The 23054-nt window shown below is 46.0% G+C and overlaps 2 protein-coding genes across 4 annotated transcripts in view; one reads left to right on the forward strand and one right to left on the reverse strand.

Annotated features, from left to right (window-relative positions):
* Positions 1-23054, forward strand: part of LOC309490520 (uncharacterized protein) — a 327836-nt gene that overhangs the window by 175070 nt on the left and 129712 nt on the right. The gene's annotated exons all lie outside the window — the stretch shown is intronic.
* On the reverse strand, positions 12922-19910 carry LOC309490510 (uncharacterized protein). 3 transcript variants are annotated; one of them, XM_082159725.1, is made up of 10 exons: positions 19530-19910; positions 18222-18423; positions 17875-18024; positions 17554-17789; positions 14859-15036; positions 14317-14393; positions 14050-14230; positions 13567-13816; positions 13253-13424; positions 12922-13085 (listed from the first exon to the last, which is right to left on the reverse strand). In XM_082159725.1, exons 3-8 carry the CDS (start codon positions 17954-17956, stop codon positions 13758-13760), a joined length of 813 nt encoding a protein of 270 aa, XP_082015851.1. In that variant the 5' UTR covers positions 17957-18024; positions 18222-18423; positions 19530-19910; the 3' UTR covers positions 12922-13085; positions 13253-13424; positions 13567-13757. The 3 variants fall into 3 exon arrangements, with proteins under 3 accessions (XP_082015851.1, XP_082015852.1, XP_082015850.1); XM_082159726.1 differs by having other exon boundaries at positions 14323-14393; positions 17875-18103; XM_082159724.1 differs by having other exon boundaries at positions 17875-18103.

Consider the following 23054-nt stretch of genomic DNA (forward strand, 5'->3'; position numbering starts at 1 on the left):
TCCGGCGTCATATCCTTTTACTGCTGTGTGTGTGTTCGCCGCTGCGACACATACTCTCGCTTCTAAAAGAGAAATTTCCTACGAGGCGTTGTTTCAAATGCCTCGCACCACTCCCCGCTCTCTCTCTCCCTCTGTTCGAGCCGCGCAAACTGCGCCGTTCACAAGGGATGTCAGAGATGCGGACGATTACGGGGCTCGCTCTCTCCCTCTGTTCGAGTCGCGCAAACTGCGCCACTCACAAGGGATTGCAGAAGCGTACGGTCACGGGGCTAGTTTTTCTTTACGTTACAAGAAAGCTACCCCGCCCCCCGCGCCCGTCTCCCGGCGAAAGGAGAAAAGAGTGTTTCACATCCATTCACACATATTTCTCAGTCCCCTCCTAGTTCAGGCTACTGGAAATATCAATACTGCAGTAAACGAGCCTGTTACACAGTACACGCACGCCTGCAAAACATGATGACGCTCTCTGGCTACTCGCCCCTCTTCCCGCGCTCTCTCCCTCTGCTCGAGCCGCGCAGACCGTGCCGCTCACAAGGGATCGCAGAAGCGGACGATCACGGGGCTAGGTTTTCTTTACGTTACAAGAAAGCTACCGCCCCCGCGCCCGTCACTCACCGGCGAAAGGAGAAACGAGAGTGTGTGAGTCCCGCCGAGGCTTGACTGACCGCCATGTCTCACATAGTTCTCAGTCCCCTCCCAAGTTCAGGCGACTGGTAATATCAATACTGCAGTAAACGAGCCTGTTTATAGTACACGCACGCCTGCAAAAACATGATACCGCTCTCTGGCTACTCGCCCCGCTTCCCGCGCTCGCTCCCTTTGCTTGTGCCGCGCAAACTGCGCCGTTCTCAAGGGATGTTAGAGCGGACGGTCACGAGCAATGTTCAGCACCCCGCGTGCCTCACTCACCGGCGAAAGGAGGAGAGAGTATTTGTTGCCCCGCTGAGGCCGGGCCAATCTCCAATCCTCACACATTTCTCAGTCCCCTCTGAGTTCAGGCGGCTGGAAATATTAATATTGCAGTAAACGAGCCTGTTACAATGCACGCACGCCTGCAAGCTAACGCCGACACGAAACATGACGACGCTCTATAATATGCTCGCGCAAACCGATAGCTTATGTATTCTCCCCCTGTGGCTCAGTGGCAGAATCTTAGGCTTTCGCACCAAAGACCCGCGTTCGAGTCCGGCTCTGGCGACAAAGTGTTTTATGCCGAGCTCGCGGCCAGCTTCTCACATGCAGAAGTGAACCCGCCCCTCGCACCCTCCCGCTCACATGATGGTGTTTGAGTAACTATGAGGGTCTAAACATTTGAGCCTTCAAAGCATTTTGCGCTGTCAGTCACCTAAAAAGGCGACTGCAGATGTGTATTTTGCAGCCAACGAGTCAGTTACACAACTCGCTCGCCCTGCACACAAACGCCGTTCGCACAGCGACCCAGAGAAATCTGAAAAAGAGTATTAATTGTGGTTATTCGGCTCACGCCGACGGTGTTTTGAGTGTAGGAAATGTGCCCACAGCCCAGTGCTCACCCCTACACACAAGCACGATCTCCCCTGTGTCTCTCACAGAGCTCACTCTCACAAAGCGGGCACGCGCCGCTCGAGTGATAAGCGTAGGAATTGTGCCCACGAGTCAGTGCTCACACCTACCCACTGCCCGCTCTGTCACACAGCTGCCCCGGGGGTTAGATCACATAAAGCTCCCCAACACTGGCCATGTTATGAATGTAAGCCCTGTGCCCGCCCACGAGCGCTCACACTTACTGATAAACACATTAACACCCACGCCGCTCTCGCGTCACGGGTTTCTCACTGCAAAACATTCTCCGTCCCAAGTGACCGAGTCGTTGAGTGCAGTCCAGCCAGTTATCGCTATCTGCGAGCTCCCGTTCCCCAGCATCGACAGCGCGCGCACCGCGCAAATTCCTCTGCTACGAGTTCCCTATCCCGCGCAGTGCAGCGGCCGGGACCCAGAGGCCATTCGACCCCTAGCTATGCATGCGGAAGCGTGGGAAGCTATCCCGGGCGTGTCAGAATGGGTGCTGAACATTGTGAAACGGGGCTATTCGCTGCAGTTCGCTCGCCGTCCCCGCGCTTTCGAGCACGGACCGAGACGAGAGTGAATACAGAAGCAGCCCATCTGCTTCATACAGAAATAGCGAAACTATTGTGCAAGGGGGCGATAGAACGAGTGCATCCTTCTCTGACCGAGACGGGCTTTTACAGCCGTTATTTCCTCGTTCCCAAGAAGGACGGAGCTCTCAGACCCATATTAGATCTGAGATATTTGAACAAAGCTCTCATGAGACGGCCGTTCAAAATGCTCACAACCAGACAAATCCTCGCGCAAATCCGCCCGAGGGACTGGTTTATTTCTCTCGATCTGAAAGACGCATACTTTCAGATTCAGATTATACCCCGTCACAGGCCATTCTTGAGATTCGCCTTCGACGGTCAGGTATATCAATACACCGTCCTCCCTTTCGGCTTGTCTTTAGCACCCCGTACGTTCACGAAGTGCATGGACTCGGCCCTCGCTCCCCTGAGAACACAGGGCATGCGAATTCTGAACTATTTGGACGACTGGTTGATTCTAGCGCAGTCAGAGGAAGAACTCATATCCCACAGACTAGCACTTCTCAGCCATCTGAAAAGCTTGGGTCTCTCGGTCAACTGGACCAAGAGCTCATTAATACCCAGTCAGTCAATCTCTTTTTTGGGAATAGAGCTGGACTCGGTGGCTATGACGGCCAGACTGTCGACACAGCGCGCGCGCCGTATTCAACATCTCGCCGCGTCTTTTCAGAAAGGCAGGTGTTTCCCCCTGAAAACATTTCAGATGATGTTGGGCCACATGGCTTCAGCTGCAGTGGTGCTTCAGCTGGGCTTACTGCGCATGCGCCCGCTTCAGCGCTGGCTGAGAGCAAGAGCGCCCCGCAGAGCGTGGATTGCCGGCGGCTCGCGAGTCAGTGTGAATCAGGGCTGCGTCTCAGCCCTGCAGCCCTGGCTGGTGGCCGAATGGTACCAACGGGGAGTTACAATAGGAGTTATCTCGCACCGGAAAACGATCTCGACAGACGCCTCCAACCTAGGTTGGGGAGCGCTTCTCGAGGGCAGACCTGTCTATGGCCTCTGGTCAGACCGGGAGAAATGCCTTCACATAAACTGTCTGGAGATGCTAGCGGTCGAGAATGCACTGAAACATTTTCTCCCATACCTGCGAGGACACCATGTACTAGTTCGCACAGACAACATGTCAGTGGTGTCCTACGTGAACCGTCAGGGCGGGATCAGATCCAAAATCCTCTGCGCACTGGCGGAACGCCTCCTCGTTTGGGCTCAGGGCTCACTGCGCTCGCTGAGAGCCGCGCATGTGCCCGGTCACCTGAACGTCGGCCCAGACAGACTGTCCAGAGACAACGTTCCCCCCGGGGAATGGTCTCTGCACCACCAGACAGTCCAGTCGACCAAAGTCGACCTCTTTGCGTCAGACGACAACGCCCACTGCTCGATATTCTTCTCGAAGAGCGAGGACGCGCTGGCCCGAGCCTGGCCCAGCCTCCCGCTGTATGCTTTTCCCCCGATCTCGCTGTTACCCCAGGTGATCGGGAGGATCAGAGAAACGCGCCACTCAGTGCTCCTCATAGCCCCGCACTGGGAGAACCAGACATGGTTCCCGGAATTAATTCGATCTGGCATCCCCATCCAGAGCGCTGGTCTCTGCATGCGTGGAGAATCAACGGATACTCGTTGATTTGCCAAAAGGGGTCGTGAACACGATCACGCAGTCTAGAGCCCCCTCTACGAGACGGCTCTACGCGTCAAAATGGTCTGTGTTTAACAAGTGGTGCACGGGGAAAAATTTAAACCCACAAGCGTGTGGGATTTCGTGGGTTTTGTGCTTCCTTCAGGAGCTGCTGGACGCGGGCAGGTCCCCCTCCACGCTCAAAGTCTATGTTGCGGCTATTGCAGCGTTCACCGAATTCATCATCCGCTTCCTTAAGGGAGCCAGGAGGATGAATCCCCCGCGGCCCCCCTCGGTTCCGATCTGGGATTTGTCTTTGGTCCTAGAGGCCCTGAAAGCTTATCCCTTCGAACCTTTGGACACTGTGGATCTGAAATACCTCACGTTCAAAACCGTTTTTCTGATAGCTCTGTCTTCAGTTAAACGCGTGGGTGACTTACACGCGTTATCAGTTAACGCGGCGTGTCTTGAGTTCGGACCTAATGACTCAATAGTCATTCTCAAACCGAGACATGGTTACGTCCCCAAGGTGATGGGCACTCCTTTCAGAGCGCAGGACATTTCCCTCTCAGCCCTACCGGCATCCGGCAGCGAGGTTGATAGTAACCTCCTCTGCCCTGTCAGGGCTCTGAGGAATTACGTCACGCGCTCCGCCGTTTTCAGGCGCTCGGAGCAGCTTTTCGTTTCGTTTGGAGGGCGCACCAAGGGTCTCGCCGCCTCGAAACACAGTCTGTCCAGATGGATAGTGGACGCTATTGCGGCAGCTTATGCGTCCAGAAACCTGCAGTGCCCCTTGGGCATCCGGGCTCATTCCACCAGAGGCATGGCCTCATCGTGGGCTTGGTCCAGCGGGATTTCCATTCATGACATTTTTACAGCGGCAGGCTGGGCCTCCCCCTCTACATTTGTTAGGTTTTATAACCTGGAAGTCCCCGCCCTGCAGGCTAAACTTCTATCAGTCTGAGTCGTGTGTATGCCCTGCCCACACTCTTGTGCGCGGGCTACTTACTCGATTTAGCTCTCCTCGTTGAGCTGCACTAGAAAGGGTTATGTCAGTATAGACCGGCCGAGCCGCTCTACACCCCCCAATGTGTGCTTATGAACGTGCTGGCCCACTAATAAACTGTCGGCCACCTGTTTCCCACTTATCAGTGTTCCCCGGGTTTCCCCTGGCGTTGACAAGGGGTTCCCGTAGCGTAAGCTAACTTACGCAATACGAGAGAACCTCTCGTAAGAGAACGTAATCGGTTACTAACGTAACCTCGGTTCTCTCTAGAAGAGGGAACGAGTATTGCGTAACCCGCCGTGCTCGCGCCACGAGCTCATTTCGCTTCAGTCGACGAAAACCAGGGTATCAGCCTCCGAGCCTTCCTTTTATACGCTAAGCCACTCCCATTCTGGCGGGCTGTGACGCGTGAGGGCGCGACGTCACGCCAGGCTCACTGGTAGGCTGCTGCAGTTGCCGCGGAGCAGCCAATGAGCGCGCTAGATAGCCTGCTCTAGGTCTGCTAGCTGCTGCACTGCGTTGACAATGAATAAAAATTAAGGATATTTTTTTGGCTTCATATCTCGAGAAAAGATGACTTTACCCGTAGCGTAAGCTAACTTACGCAATACTCGTTCCCTCTTCTAGAGAGAACCGAGGTTACGTTAGTAACCGATTACGTTTCAGTGGAAATTAAGTCAACGCATCAAACAAAGCTGCGCGTTCCAAGGCACTTCAGTGGGCCTTTAAAAGGTGACAGGAGAGTTAAAGATAGGCTACTAAAAATTAATACAATACATACAATAATGTACACTAATATATGTTTATTGTTGATATTGTTTAATGATTATGAACACAAGCAATGGATACCAAATCTATATTATTGCATTAATATAGCCTATAGGTTACCATCAATACTAAAGCTGGCACAGACTATGAGTGTTATCTATTTATAAAGTAAGCTACATGTAGGATAAATGTATGTGACGCGGTGTACGTCAGTGTCCGAATGACTCGCTTCTATAAAGGCTATGGATTAGAGAATCAGTAAACACTGTTACTGTGTCCGAAATTCCTCACTTGTTTAGAGTCGAGACTCTGGGGCTATTGAGTCGACTCCCCATCGGAGGTGTGAGTTATTATGAAATTACAGATTACACCTTTATGTAAGAGTTATTTCAAGATATCAAACCAATAAACAAAAAAAAAAAAAAAAAAAGTTTATTTAGCAAGCAAGGTGCACATTGGATTAAAAAAATAACTGTCTGGAAAATTATTGATATGTGCAAGGACATCTAAAAATTCTGCATACTTATCCACATGTCCAAGAGGTATTCGTTGACCATAACGAAATACTGCATTACTGACAATATATGTAATAATTCCACCACTCTCTGCCAGACGTTTCAGGTATCTTGCCTATTACAGTTTTGTCAGCTGGGATATCTTGGTCATTCCATCATGTGTTGTCACTTTCTGATGCTGGTGGGAGTTATGTTGGCTTCCGGCCACCGCTGGATTGAACCTAGACAAATGTCAGGCAATGACATCCTCCTTTGCTGGCCTGTCAAACTGTGCTGATAGTTCAACTGAAATGGGAACTTTTCTGAGCTCCTCAACAAAGGTGGCAGGGTCATCAAACACCTCCATGAACAGCAGTCTCATCAGATCACCAACATATCCTGCCATACATTTTTTTTTTTTTTACTAAAACACGGTTTGAAAATACTGTTATATTGAAATTTATATAGAATTTTAAATATTTGTATCTATCCATTTAACATCAGACAAAAAACATTTGTTTAAAACTTCTTGAGTGTACAACTTGTATGTATAATAAATGGCACATTTCTGAACATACCAAAAGTGGGCTCTGTCTTCACTGGCCAGAGACAACCTGACTACCTGACTAAGTGTCAGGCTGCAGGGTAGATGAAGTAGGAGGCAAACTCGAAGATGAAGTATTCCAAGGTTTTAATTCTCAAATATAACAGATACACAAAATCAGGGAGCGTGTGCTCAGAACAGGAACCTAACATTAAACATTGACCGACACTGAACAAGGCAAAACTCAGGGTTTAAATACAAGGGAGAACAGATCAGGGAAACAAGACACAGCTGACAAGACTAACGAGAAACCAGGTGATACAAATTAACTAATGAGGGTAACCATGGAAACCAAGGAGTGGCGGGAAAACAGAACAAAGGAAAACGTACTCGGTTACTAACGTAACCTCGGTTCTCTCTAGAAGAGGGAACGAGTACTTGCGTAAGAATATCTTACGCTAGGGGAAAACCTCTTTTCCTCGAGATATTGAAGCCAAAAATTATCCTTAATTTTGCAATAATGTAAAACGCATTGCAGCAGCATGCAGACATGGGCGAGACAGCTCGCGCGCCCATTGGCTGCTCTGCGGCAACTGCACCAGCCTATCGATAGAGGCTCCTCATGACGTCAGAACCAATGAGGGCGCTTCGCGCCCAATACGTCATGTCCCGCCGAAATCGGGTGGGGCCAGGGCTATAAATACGGCCCAGAGAGGCTGGTTTGGTCAGTTTTTTGCATCGCTGAAGCGAATCAGAACATGACGCATGCACGGCAAGATACGCAAGTACTCGTTCCCTCTTCTAGAGAGAACCGAGGTTACGTTAGTAACCGAGTACGTTCTCTTACGAGAGGTCTCTCGTACTTGCGTAAGAATATCTTACGCTAGGGGAACACAATGTAAAACGCCGTGCGTGCTTGAGACATAACACTAACGTCCCAAGGGCAGGTGCCCGGGGCTCATACAGTGCTTAATCACAAGGGACTCACAGAGAATCCGGGAAGAGGGGCTAGAATAGCATCATTCCTGTAACATTGAGCTCTGATAAGAGCATATTATATCAAGTGTTCCACACAGCCAGGGCGAACTCAGCCTGGACTGGTAAATATGGGGGACTAACGTATTGCCCACAGAAGTATATAGGCGATCAGTGATCGACGCTCTAGCAGTTTCAGCATCCCGAGCCGATAGCATCGGGCGGGCAATACTGAAAAATTAAACCGAGAGCAACCTAGCTTGCAAAGCGGGAACCTCGAGGTTATAAAACCTTATAAATGTAGACGGGGAGGCCCAGCCTGCCGCCATACAGATATCTTGCAAGGCAATCCCACTGGACCAAGCCCACGACGAGGCCATGCCTCTTGTGGAGTGCGCTTTGACACCTATCGGGCATTGCAGGCCCTTGGATGTGTAAGCTAGCGCTATAGCATCAACTATCCATCTGGATAGACTCTGTTTTGATGCAGCTAGTCCCTTAGAACGTCCGCTGAACAAAACAAAGAGCTGCTCCGTCTGTCTGAAAACAGATGAGCGAGACACATAGGCTCTTAACGCCCTGACCGGGCAAAGGAAGCCTGCATCCCCTTCCTCTTCAGATACCGGCAGGGCCGACAGGGAGATAACCTGTGCCCTAAACGGTGTGTTGAGGGATTTAGGAACATATCCGTGCTTTGGTTTGAGTATGACTCTCGAGTCATTCGGCCCAAACTCCATACACGTCGCGCTCACTGAGAGCGCTTGCAAATCCCCTATGCGCTTCACTGAAGCGAGAGCCAGAAGAAACACTGTTTTGAAAGACAAGAGTTTCAGGTCTATTGACCGTATTGGCTCGAATGGGGCACCTTTCATGGCTTCCAGAACCGTGGAAAGGTCCCAAACGGGAACTGAGGGTGGTCTGGGAGGGTTCAGCCTCTTAGCTCCTCTAAGGAAGCGAATGACCAGATCGTTCCTTCCTAATGACTGGCCAAGCGGTGGTTCAGCGAACGCTGCTATGGCCGCCACATAAACTTTGAGCGTGGATGGGGTTCTGCCCTTATCCAGAAGCTCTTGTAAAAAGGAGAGAACCTCCGGCACCCCACAGCGTGAGGGTGAAGTGCCACTCGCTGTACACCAGCTAGTGAACACAGACCATTTTGAGGAATAGAGCCGCCTCGTAGATGGAGCTCTAGCCTGCGTGATCGTGTATAACACTCCCGCTGGGAGGTTAACAGGTACCCGTTGATGGCCCACACATGTAGGGACCAAAGCTCCGGGCGAGGATGCCAGGTCGAGCCGTTCGCCTGCGAGAGGAGATCCCTCCTCACCGGTATCGGCCACGGGGCGGTACTCGTCAGCTGCATCAGGACTGGAAACCAGACTTGGTTTGTCCAAAATGGGGCGACGAGTAGCACTGGGCATCCGCTCTCCCTGATTCGCTCTAACACCTGGGGTAGGAGCGTGACAGGGGGAAACGCATAGAGCGGGCAGCGGGGCCAGCGCATCCCTGCTCTTGGAGAAGAATTCCTGACAATGAGCGTTCTCTTGAGACGCAAATAGGTCTATTTCCGCTCTGCCAAATGTCCTCCATAGCATTTTGACTGTCTGTGGATGTAAAGACCATTCTCCTGTCGGCAGATTGTTTCTGGACAGTCTGTCTGGTCCCACATTCAGATGGCCGGGCACATGCGCTGCCCTGAGCGAGCGCAGATTGTGCTGAGCCCAGACCAGGAGGCGTTCCGTCAGCCTGTGAAGGATTCTGGATCTGATACCTCCTTGGTGATTTATATAAGCCACCACTGACATGTTGTCCGAACGGACCAAGACGTGGTGTCTTTTTATCTGAGGACAAAAGCGCATCAGCGCGTTGTCGACTGCCATCATTTCCAGGCAGTTTATATGCAGAAGCTTTTCCCGTTCTGACCACTGGCCAAATAACGGTCTGCCCTCGAGCAGCGCTCCCCATCCCGAGGTTGAGGCGTCCGTAGACACCACCTTCACACTCGAGGAAGTCCCCAGGCTTACACCTGACCGGTACCAGTCGGTCACTGTCCAAGGTTTCAGAGCTGCGACGCATTTCTGATCGACCTTGAGGCGCGCGAGACCGGAGGTCCAAGCTCTGCGCGGCGCGCGCTTTCAACCTATACTGCAGCGGGCACATGCGAAGCAGACCCAGCTGAAGCACTGAGGATGCTGAAGCCATGAGACCCAGCATCCTTTGAAGCTTTTTGAGCGGGACTAAATAAGCGCCGTGGCGAAAAATCTCTGTCATGCGCTGAATACTTAGTCTGCGCTGCGGCGACAGCTGTGCTGTCATAGACAGCGCGTCCAGATCTGTGCCCAGAAAAGATATTTTCTGACTGGGAGACAGTGAACTCTTTGCCCAATTGACTGTGAGACCTAAATTCTCGAGGTGATCGAGTAATATGGTCCTGTGTTCTATGAGCTCCGACTGTGATCGAGCTAGAACCAGCCAATCGTCCAAATAATTCAGCACTCGTATGCCTCGGAGCCTGAGGGGTGCGAGCGCTGCATCCATGCACATCGTGAATACGCGAGGTGCCAGGGATAGGCCAAATGGCAGGACTGTGTACTGATATGCCTGGCCCTCGAAGGCGAATCTCAAAATTCGCCTGTGACGTGACGCTATTTGTATTTGAAAATAAGCGTCTTTCAGATCTAACGACATGAACCAGTCCCCTTGGCAAATTTGCGAGAGGATTTTCTTGGTCGTGAGCATTCTGAACCGTCGTTTCAGAAGTGCTTTGTTTAGTCGTCTTAGATCTAAAAATGGGTCTGAGACCCCCGTCTTTTTTTTGGGTACCAGAAAATATCTGCTGTACATGCCCCCTTCGCTCTGAGCTTGTGATAGGGGTTCTATAGCCCCTTTGCTCAGTAACTTCGCTATTTCGGCCCGAAGTAGGTGTGCTACTTCCTTTTTCACCGTAGTATCGATTCGCGCCGCTCTGCGTTGCGGGCGTCGACCGAACTGTAGCGAATAGCCTCTTTCTATAATGTCTAGCACCCACTTCGAAACCCCGGGTAGCCTTGCCCATGCGTTTGCACGAATGGCTAGGGGTTGAATGCGAAGCGCGCTCTGGTCGCTCAACGACAGAGGGGCTTCAGTGTGCTGCAACATCAGCGTCGCGCTTATGACATTTGAGGCAGGGGGCGCGCTGATAACAGCGGGCAGATTGCCCGCGCTCGACTCCTCTGCGGTGGTCAACCGAGAGGGGGAGGGCTGGGCGAGTCCCGTAAGACCTGTCATGTCTATGTGTGAATGTGGGCAGTTGGCATTTCGTCTACACTCATAACACCATCGGCCGTGGCCGGAACACCAGGAAATACACTCTATGGGATTTATCTGGGTAGCCGTAAAGCGGCGTTTGTGAGCAGGCAAGCGGGCTGTGTCGCCGACTTGTTTACTGCAGAATACACTGGAACAGTCGCATTTACTGGAACTGAACGAGCGAGAAGTTGCCATAGAAACAGAGAGCGTCAACATGCTGGCGTTTGTTTGCAGGTGTGCGTGTATTACAGTAGGCTCGTCCACTGCAATATTGACATTTCCAGAGAAATGTGTGAGAATGGAGGTAGTGGCACGGAAACCATAGAAACGGTGCTTGGGTGCAGGCGAGCGGGTTGTACAACGCGCTCGTTGGCTGCAAAAATACACATCTGCAGTCGCCTTTTCAGGGAACTGACAGAGCGAGCATTGACGGCAAAAAAATTTTTTTTTTTTTTTTTTTTTTTTTTTTTGCCGGTAGACCCGGGATCAAACACGGGTCTCTCGCATGAAAATCTGAGAATCTGCCACTGGGCCACAGGGGAAGACACAAAGACTTATATATAGCGCGAGTATTATCAGAGAAACCTGTGTTTCTGTGTAGGAATGAGCACTGGGCAGTGGGCATTTCGTCCACACTCATAACACCATCGGCCGTGGCACCAGAAAATACACTCTATGGGATTTATCTGGGTAGCCGTAAAGCGGCGTTTGTGTGCAGGCAAGCGGGCTGTGTCGCCGACTTGTTTACTGCAGAATACACTGGAACAGTCGCATTTACTGGAACTGAACGAGCGAGAAGTTGCCATAGAAACAGAGAGTGTCAACATGCTGGCGTTTGTCTGCAGGCGTGCGTGCATTACAACAGGCTCGCTCACTGCAGTATGACATTTCCAGTCGCCTGAACTTCAGAGGGGAATGAGAAATGTATGAGAAATAGAATTCGGCCCAGCCGCGGCGGGACATTTTAACGCTCTTTTCTCCTTTCGCCAGTGACGCACGGGAACCATAGAAACGGTGTTTGGGTGCAGGCGAGCGGGTTGTACAAGGCGCTCGTTGGCTGCAAAATGCACATCTGCAGTCGCCTTTCAGGGAACTGACAGAGCGAAGCATTGGAGGCATAATTAATCTGCCGTCAGACCGAGATTCGAACCCCGGTCTCTCGTGTGAAAAACCAAAAATTCCGCCACTGAGCCACAGGGGGGAACACAAAGGCGTTCAGATGCACGAGCATATAAGAGCGTCATGATTGACGCGTGAATGGGGCGCAGAGGCAGGGTAGCTTTCTTGTACGTAAAGAAAAACTAACCCCGACCGTCCGCTTCCAGCCTCCCCTGTGAACGGCGCATTTTGCGCGGCTCGAACAGAGGGAGAGAGAAAGCTAGCCCCGTGACCGTCCGCTCCTGACATCCCCTGTGAACGGCACGGTTTGCGCGGCTCGAACAGAGGGAGAGCAGGTATCATCCTCCAAGCAGGCAAGGCAAGCGGGCGCACCGGCGAGCTTTGCGGGTTGGGAGGAAAAGGGGCGTCTTGAAAAAGACGTCCGGCTCTTTTAGTGCAATGAGAGTGTGTGTTGCGGCGGCGAACACACACACATACACAAAACACAGTAACAGAGAAAAGGATATGTACGCCGGAAAGCGTCAGCAGGAACGGCGACTGAAGGCGGCGAGTTGTCGACCGGCAGCTTCAGATGCAGAGTAATCCCGCTGGGTGCTTGTAATCAGACGGCGCGGCTTCCTCTCAGGATCCAGCGATGCGTGAGCCCGCTGAAGAGATAAAAAACTGACCAAACCAGCCTCTCTGGGCCGTATTTATAGCCCTGGCCCCACCCGATTTCGGCTGGACATGACGTATTGGGCGCGAAGCGCCCTCATTGGTTCTGACGTCATGAGGAGCCTCTATCGATAGGCTGGTGCAGTTGCCGCAGAGCAGCCAATGGGCGCGCGAGCTGTCTCGCCCATGTCTGCATGCTGCTGCAATGCGTTTTACATTATTGCAAAATTAAGGATAATTTTTGGCTTCAATATCTCGAGGAAAAGAGGTTTTCCCCTAGCGTAAGATATTCTTACGCAAGTACGAGAGACCTCTCGTAAGAGAACATGTGACCAGTGACAAAAACACTCAGACAGAACAGAACTGTGACACTAAGTAGGTTGACCCTTCTTAGATTTAGGATACATTGTCGTATACAGCTGTGTCCTCAAAGGTCATTGCCTGTTCACGATCAGCATTCTCGTTGAAATGCATTGCCGCAAGATAGACCCTAGAAAGATTTTTTTAAAATAATTAAAAAAATAAATAATTACTGACAAGTAAATGTAGTACAAGTTTGAAAATAAGGCAAAACTTATATTTCAGTCATGTTTTTGTCTTAATAACACTTGGTGTTTTAATTTTAATCAAATTATTCCAACAATTATTAATTGTTACCTGCATAGCATTCCAATAAAAGGAAAAACAACATTCTTCGGGGCAAATCTCTGAATGACACTGTCGAATGACTCAAGAGCTGAAGTTTTATGCTGGTGGCTGAGCTTTTCCACATCTCGGAGAACTCTTTTGTTCATGAGCAGCTTCTCCACTTTATATAGGACCATGGTTCCTGTTACAATAGACAATGGGAAATCTGACAGTTTCTATAACAGAGAGTTTAATTAGGAAGTACATTCATTGTGTTTCTATTGCTTTAAATTAAGACCAAAAATAGGATATTTTTTTACACACAAGAAATAACAGTCACAAACCTGGTTTTAACCATTTACTAGGGTCTCTGGACACGCTGTCTGGATGAGCGCACCGGGGGAATAGTGGATCGTCATTTATGTGGACATTCTGAATGTGACTAACTAAACTCTTCCATTTAGCAACTTTCTCGGGTCCTTCCTTGGAGGACATGATTGACCAGTAGATGTGATTTTTTTATACTCAGCAACCACTATCGCAGCACCCTGCAGTCTTTGTTTCTTGACAATTTCTCCAATTTTTTCGATAGCCCTGGAAGTACAATAAGTCAAAATGAACAAAATGAGAATCAGAAGCAAACAAACTTGTGAATAATAATCCACGATGACGGATGTTTCAATAAAGTTTATTATAAATCATCAGTTGAAGAGAGTTCAAGTTACAGGCTTGAAATAACAAACTTATTATGCATGTACAACACTTTTACAAATAATTTGTAAACAATTTTCCATACAAATATGCATTGAATTATGACTTCCATTTACCCTTCTCGAGGTGCCAAACATCATAGTACTGTTTTACATCTCTCTCCCTCAGAAACTTCTGCACCTGTGTGTGGCGATCAGTCACAATGTAGTCCACATGTAACTGGTTGGACTCTAGAAGATCCAGACCTCTTCTGAGTCCTTCCTTCTCCATGTGTGCACTGCCTCCAACTTCTTTGCTCTTTGACAGATCAAAATCAACTTACCAAATGCCAAATCACATAAAAAAAACAGGAAGCATTACTAAATTCTGGAAGAGAGGGTTACCTGTACCAGTTGAATATCCAGAATTGTATTGCTTTCCAGATGCATTAAAGTATAGCTGCAATATTTGGCAGAGTGTCCTAAACATAGAAAACATTTGTAAGTTAAAGGGGTCATCAGATGCAAAATTCACTTGTATATGGTGTTTGCATGTAAATGTGTCTTTGCAGTGTGTGGACACAACCACCATACAATGAAGAAAATTCATTCACTCTTTTTTTTTTTTTTTTTTTTATCCTCAAAAAGCCTAAACACTCTCAATAATCAAGCCGTTTGGATTTTCTGAGCAATATGATGTCATATTGCTCATGCTCCGCCCACGATCACTGACGGACTGTCCCATATTACAAGAATGTCCCACTGAGGAATTTTGACCAAAGTATGTTACAAACTTTACACGAAGATCCTAAAGAATCATACCAACTTGTGGAAAATGGGCATCCGATGACCCCTTTAATACACTACGGAACCAAATTTTTTTAATTTTACATTAGCATGATTATAAAGTCTTGCCACCATAGAATAAATATTATTTTAAAAATCACCTGGAGAATCAGCATGCATATCGCCACTCAGTGCAATTTTGCCCTGTGTTTGTAGTTGCTGGAACATGGCCTGCTGATCCATCTTCCACTTGTGATGTATGGATGGTTCCAGAAACAAACGAGCATGCCTTCTGAATGTGTTGTAATTGTGTATTTGCAGATTCATAGCTCGGCAAATCTGGAAACATTGCAGAGATGAAATTATGGTGTGTATCCTTAGTGATTTTAAAAACAATGTGCATACAATGGGCCTCATTCATGAAACACGAGCAGAACAAATTGTTGTGTGAATCATTCATGAAGCCGTTCTGACGTACATTTTTTGATTCTCAAAAATGTTCGTATTTTCAAAATGTTAGTTGGTACGACAAATGTACACCTGCTCCCTAAATGGTGCGTAAAACATTTGAACGTTCTGTGTTCAGGCAAACTAATGACATTGCACTTTGATGCACTATGGACCATCCTAATATTTCACGAGTTGATTTGCCCTGTCTGGGTTTTTTTGTTTTTTTCCGACCTTGGGTAATAGGCAGCTACCCAGCCATCCAATCACAGTGGAGAAGGGCAGGCCAAATACTACACCAACTAATCAACGGCTGAACAACAATGGATAAGTTAATATCACTGGTTGCTGAATTTTTATATTCAGTAATATTCTTCAAAATGAGACGCTAATAACATTACTGCCATGGATATTCTGTGTCATAGCAACCAAAGTATCTCAGCTGGGGAAACAAGGTGTTTTCAAAACACTTTCCAGTGCCACCAGATGGCCGTTTTCAGGAGAGCACCAGGCATTTTTTAGCTGGCTAAAATTCTTTGGTGGACACACGATAATTGAATATTTATTGCTAGATAGCCTATTAGTCTCTTTAGCATTTATGCAATATACTGGAGCCAAACCTGAGAAGGAAGTCCAGAAGATTCCACAGTGTTTTTGGCCACGTCATTTGCGTAGTTGTAACTCATGGGCGGGATTATGCTAATTATAAATTATTTTATTAATTCAAAATTAGCATACAATAGCATAAAAAGCCTTTATTTAATTTAGTTGTTAGTAGTTAGACGAGACGAAAACGAGACGACACCAACGGCATTAGACGACAATTGTGACTAAATAAACATGCAATATCCTTGACGAAAGACAAGACTAAATGTAGTAAAAAAAAAATCATTAAAAAAAAACTCGTCCAAAATCACTGTTTTTGTAAGGGGGAAAAAGAGACGACAAAAAAATTACTGTTTTTAACAAGCCGCTACGAGCATACATGCTTGTGGTTGCCAAATTTCAACTATTTAAATCCCACAATCAGAGCTTTTTTGTTAAAAGAATATGTTTTCCACCCAGTGTTTTACTTAATCTTTGCAATCTGGCAACCATGCGCACGCGCTCACTCTACACTGCTGAAGAATCGCAGATGATCTGAAAACACAGCCAAACAAGTGACCTGCAGTTAAGTGAACTCCATTTGAGATTTGAAATTTTCTGCTCAAATGAAAGTGTCAATCAGTCATCTTTGTTCTTTCACGAGCTGCTTGTGGCTGTTTGCTGCGACTAAATCTGCGATCAAACCTTCTCAGTGATGAACTGCAATAAATCCAAACATGGATCTCGACTACAGCCTTTTGATTGTGGTTGCTGACTGCCAACTCTCACGCATTGAGCGTGAGACTCACGCAATTGACACTTTTCAAACGCTCTCACGCCACACATCCATTTTCTCACGCACAGAAAAATTGCGGAGCAAAGAGGTACTTTTAATATTAAACTAACTTATCAGCTCTTAGATTCCGTCAATTTTATTACGAAATTCAGACAAAAATACGTTTGGCGCTTGTAAATGTGACGTGACAGATCGCTGAGCGCCTCAGTTCAAGTGCACGTGAACCGATCATCTGTTACTTTTTTATTTAAAGATGCAGTACAACTTACCGAAAGTATACATAATATCGACCAATTAATGTTTTTCAACCACGGAAAGAGGTCAATATATAATAGCAGGAGAACAATTATGTCACATAAAGTTACATTTACCTCAGGAAAGCCATTTAATGACCATAGCATGTTAATTGGATAGAAAAAATAGCTAGAGAGGAGATTTTGCTGAGCACTATATTACATATTTATTATATTTTTACTTATGTCTTTAAACAATTGTTATTATAACAAAAACTGCATTATATTTAATTTCATTTGTTATTTTTAACCTTTAATAATACCAGCAGATTGGGCCCTCTATGTTTACAGCATTAGGTGAGATTATTTTTTTTTATAAAATTTAAAATAAACATGTATCCAAAGTAATCAATATTGAATCAAAATCGGAATCAAATCACAAGAATGGAACTGAAATCTTGAAATTTTTGTCAAGCAATAATAAAAACTGTATCCTACCAGTCATTGTACAATGTAAACATTGTAACATTTTGTCACTAAACTTCATAAAATTCAATTTAGTTGCCAAATGTTTTAGTTTAGACTAAAATGCTCAGACATTTAGTCAACTAAAACTTGACTAAACAAATACAGGACATGGTTGACGAAATATGACAACAACTAAGAGTACATATGACTGAGGACTGAGAATAATAAAAAAAAGTAAAAAAAAAGTAGGATTACTCAGAATTTGCTCGTATATTTACGAAAGTTTCATGAATGAGGCTCTATAATCTAAAAAAATAAAATAAATACCTTATCCATTTTAATGAATGATCCACCAGTGAAGTAAACAGCCGCTGACATTTGCAGGTTTCCGACTGGGGTGCTTCGTCTCACAGGCTGGCTCTGCCATTTTTTTTGTATATTGACAGTGGTCGCATACCTGACTGAATGACACAAATGTCCCGAGCCGACGTCGCTGGACATCGAGAGAGCTTTCAAAAACAATGTACTTTGCATCTGTGTAATCACAAGAGACCTCCATCCCACTAAAAGTAAGGACAAAGCATAGAGTATCACTGATAAATTCAAAACAAACGGAATGAATAACAATGTACATTTGCACCACATTACCTAATTTCAGAAGGCTCTGCAACAGAGTCACCAGGCTCATATGTGGAATCGTGAGGTTGTGAAAGATTTCCTTCATCCTCATCCATCAATTCCATACAGGGCCTTTTAGCAGGCGTTGCACCGAGTCCAGATGTGGATGCCTTTATTGGTCTAGATGACAGATGCCTACATGTTTCAACTTGTGTGGTCTCAGTACTAACACCTGTATGGAAAACTGTTGCCTGCACACCTGACAGAGGAAAATAAATGTGTATTCTTTGATTTAAGTATCCCTTATTCTATAAAACACTACCTTTACCTCCAATAATATTTTAAAGGCACTAAGAACAATTTCACATATTACACACCTCTGCTCCGTGCATGTCCTGTCTGTTTAGTGAAGGAGAACTGTGTGTTTTGAGATTGGGCAAAGGTGCACTGAGTGCCTACAGATGTCTTTAGTGGGTAAGCTTCCACTTCAGCAGACACAGGAGGTCGATGTTGTGTTTGATATTCCCTGCACTTGATTGAAGGCATGTCATGGCTGATAGGAACATGTGTAGATGTGCTCTAGAAATAAATAAATACAACAATAATAGCACACATACATCACGGAGACGTCTGGAAGACATATTTTTAAGAGTGTTTGCTCATCTGCAATACGTCTATTCATGGGTTTCATCAGGTCCCTTTCCACGGGTGTATAAAATCAAGCACCTAGATTATGAATGCAGACTGCATTGTGCTTATACACCTGTGAAAAGGGACCTGATGAAACCCATGAATAGCAGGGGTGCCCAATCCTGCTCCTGCCGATCGACTGTCCTGCACAGTTCATCTCCAACCCTAATTAAACACACCTGACTTTCATTTTCAAGTGATCCTGAAGACATTAATTGGTTGCTTCAGGTGTGTTTGATTAGGGTTGGAGGACTGTGCAGGACAGTCGATTGGCAGGAGCAGGATTGGGCAACCCTGGTCTATAGGATGTTTCCTGTCAGATGTCAAATAGACATTTAGAAGATGTCTTTAAGATGTAATGATTTAGAATGTATGTTAAACTGACATCTTAAATATGTCTATCAGATGTTACTAAACAGCAGATGCTTTCCAGATGAAGTGATCTTTAACAGACATCTTGCGCTATCTGGGCGAGTTAATCTGTGGTAACAGGACTTTCACAATAATCACCTTGCTATACAATCAAACAGATATTCCATGCAAAACATGGATCTAAACAATACTGATGTTTAATATGAAATTATTCATTCATTTCAGCATATTTTCCCACTCTGTGCATTATTGGTTCACAATGGTATTAAGGCAATGCAACACTTTGATTCTACGTAATCAATATTGTGCATTTCTGCCATACAACACTCTACTGTTACAGTGGCTATTTAACTGGAGAGTTTTCTAGAGGTGAACAACAGGTGAAGTGTGTGAGACATGGTCTGAGCAAACCACGCTGTATGTGTGAGTTGTTTTAGAATAACGTTAACCAAATGGACACTTATGGTGGTCAGCTAAACACATGTATTTAAACACACACACAATACATCATCGCATTTTCCCTGCATAACGTTTGATACACTATGCGTTCGTGTTGTTAACATTATATGCACTTAATCACCGACTGCCAACCAAACACAGCCATTTGATTCAGTTTTTCTCACCGCCTGCGGTTCCGACTCATGACCGGGATCTTGTATCGCCGGAACCGCTCCACCTTTCAGTTTTAAACGATCTGCGAATCCAGCGTCGAACTGGGACTTGTTTATAAAACATTCGTCACCGAAATGCCGGGAACAAACAAACACACTTGCATAACTCCGTTGTTGCCCAGGAATAACAAACTGCATCCACTGTTCCCTTAACGCTGGGTTCTTTGGGAAACTGAACAAGGTTATCTTTCCCTCACAACCAAAAACGCACTTCTTTGGTGACATTGTTGATTTTGTGGTCTAATAATAACAAAATGACAAATCTTTCTCAAGCAAGTCATGTGCAGCGTTGCGCCTTCAGTAACCCGAACGAAGTACGTTAATGGGCGTTGCTCTTGTATGGAAGGCCAAAAGGGCCAAAACGTGTGAAACTGTCGCGTTAACGCGTATTTACGTGTTAACACGCAATTTACGCGTTAACACGTCATTACGCGTTAACGCGTATTTACGTGTTAACGCGTAAATTGCATGTTAGCGCGTAAATGACGTGTTAACGCGTACCTAAATTTGGGACATTAGCACCACCTACTGGTTTGGTGCTGCTCTTGCTCAAACACAGAGAACCTAAATTAAGCTTGTTGTTACGTCCTGTGACGTAGTCTTGTGTTTATATTGTGTTGGTGATTGTTTTCTCTTTTTTTTTTCTCTATCTCTCTCTCTTTCTCTCATGCAGCACTCCAAATCATCCGCAGCTGATGTTAATTAGCAGGAGCGTGGCTTTTCTGTTTGCAGCCTGTATAAAACCGCAAAGAGACTGTGATCGTCAGAATCCCTCTCCAGCTATCCCAGATATTATTGTGTGATTTGCTGTCGTAAAGAGATCTTATATTCCTTTGTGAAACCTGTTGTCTGAGTTCATTGACCATTTGGACTGTGTGAGTTTAAATGGTTAAAACCGTGTAGGGAGATGGGCGCCAATTTATTTGGATGATCCATCCCTAAACTTTTCTCTTGTTTATTTCTAGTCAGGGAGAGAGGTAAGATAATTGTCTTTAATTTTTCGTTTCTTTTGTTAGGCAATTTATTTGGGTTTAAACTTTAGGAAGTCCTTGTTTTGTTTGTTATTTTGGCCTGGCCCTCTCCTGACGATCTGGTTATTTAAGTTTGTTTGTCTGTTTGTTGATTTGTTTGCTTTATAAATATATTGGTTAAACCTTTTTAATAAAAGAAATTCATTGAGTATACTTTTTCAGTTTCCTTTTTGTTGCAAGGTGCGAATCAATGGGTGTTGTGTAGCTTTTTGGATAAAAAGGTGAACAGGAATTAGAGCTGGGATAGATGGAGAGGAGATTTCTCACGTTTTATTTATTTACTTTTTGTTACATCATTTGTTACTCCCTCTTTAAACCCCCTAGACTAAAGTGGGAACGTAACAATTGGGGGCTCGTCCTTTGCGTTCTTTTGTGTGATCTTGTTGGGTTTTTTTTTTTCACAGTACTACTAATTTTGTCTCGTGACAATTTGCACGTCCTTACTAATATTGAGAATTCGTTAGTCACTTGCAAGCAACTCTACTTTGGTGAGTACAACTTTTTTCTTAATTGCTGGCTGTTTTCTTCTTTGGGTGAAAGAGGAGAGTGTAGTAGGGGATTAAAAGATGGAATTTGATCTACTCTCGTTTACTCTTGCGCCGACTATTGATGTCTTTGATCGCTGTAAAAAAAAAGATCTTATTCAGATAGCAGAGTTTTTTAATGTCCTTATTGTCAAAGAAGCTACCAAACAGGTCATTAAAGAAATCTTGTATGACAAATTGGTAAGTGATGGAATTTTGCCAAGTGAAAGCGTTGATGGTGAAGAGGTAGAACAACTAGTAGTAGCAGCAGGTAAAGAAGAGGATAGTATAGGTCATCCTGACACTGAATCTGTTGCTTTTCAAGACCCTAGGTTGGCAGTGAGGTTAAAGGAGTTAGAACTGGAAATAAAGAAGCAGGAGTGTGAAGCTCAGGTGATTAAGTTGAGAACCGTTGAAGTGGAGGCTGATCGGGATATTAAGTTACGAAAATTGGCTTTGGAAGCTCAGCGTACTGCTGTACAACCAATGCCATTTCCGCGTACTGAAACTTCTTCAGTTTCCTCTCCTACATTGACAGCAACTAGTCCTTTGTCTGGGGGGCATAGCCATGTATCTCCTGCCGTTCCTTTTGACCCCAGTAGATATATTAAACTGGTACCGCCGTTCAGAGAAGCAGAAGTAGATTCCTACTTTGTTACATTCGAGCGAATCGCAGGAAAGTTAGCATGGCCGAAAGAGATGTGGGCTCTATTATTGCAGTGTAGCCTCACTGGAAAAGCGCAGGAGGTCTGTTCTGCTCTGCCAATCGAGTCTTCTCTTGATTATGATATAATTAAGGCAGCGGTTTTACGCGCGTATGAACTTGTCCCTGAAGCATACCGGCAAAAATTTCGGCGACATGTGAAAACAGCCAGACAGTCTTACGTAGAGTTTGCAAGGGAGAAAAAAATCCTCTTTGATAAATGGTGTCTCTCTAGCAAGATAACGACTCTGGAACAATTGCAGGAGTTATTCATGTTAGAAGACTTTAAGAATTGTGTACCAGAGAATGTGGTGGTTCATTTGAACGAACAAAAAGTTGCTTGCTTGTCTGACGCTGCTGTTTTGGCTGACGAGTTTGTATTAACACATCGCACTGTTTTTGCTGCACCACGGCAGCCAAAATTTGCCACGCCATATGCAGTCGATACGTTGAACGTAATTCCTCATGTAACCCGCCCTGCTAGAGCCGAAAGTTTCCCAAAGAGTGCTCGTAAATTTAAGTCGGCAGATAGTTTGAGACGCGAATGTTTTTACTGTCTAAGTCCTGAACATTTGATTGCGGACTGTCACCAATGGAAGCAGAAGGGGTCGAAAACTAAGAGTGTAGCACTTGCTCAGACCTTACCAAAATTAAGCCCAGCTGATGTAGAAAGTTACCAACCATTTCTTCTAGAGGGCATGGTTTCTATATTTCCTGATGCTGAGTTTAAGCCAGTAGTCATGCTTAGGGATACTGGAGCTGCGCAGTCCTTCATTCTTGAGCGTAGCCTACCATTTTCTGCTGACACGTACACAGGACATGATGTGTTGGTCCGTGGTATTGAGATGCGCTGTGCTAATGTACCTTTGCATACGGTTCACTTAAAGTCAGGTCTGGTCAGTGGAGCTGTTAAGCTGGGTGTCCGTAGACGGTTACCTGTAGAAGGTATAGACTTAATCATAGGGAATGATTTAGCAGGAGGTGAAGTTTTTCCTTTTCCAATTGTGACACATACCCCAAGTGTGGAGGAGAAGTCTAATCTTGTTACCTTGTATCCTTCAGCATTCCCTGCATGCGCAGTGACCCGTGCACAAGCACATAAATTCAAGGAAGTGGTGGATCTTGCTGATTCTTTTTTAGTCCCTGATACTACCCCATGTGAGTATACGCTGACCACAGAGCTTGAGCTTATGCCTGATCCTAGTTCAGAGTCAACAAC

Source organism: Leuciscus leuciscus (genome assembly GCF_965113295.1).
Source record: "Leuciscus leuciscus genome assembly, chromosome: 25".
In the NCBI taxonomy this organism is placed as follows: domain Eukaryota; kingdom Metazoa; phylum Chordata; class Actinopteri; order Cypriniformes; family Leuciscidae; genus Leuciscus; species Leuciscus leuciscus.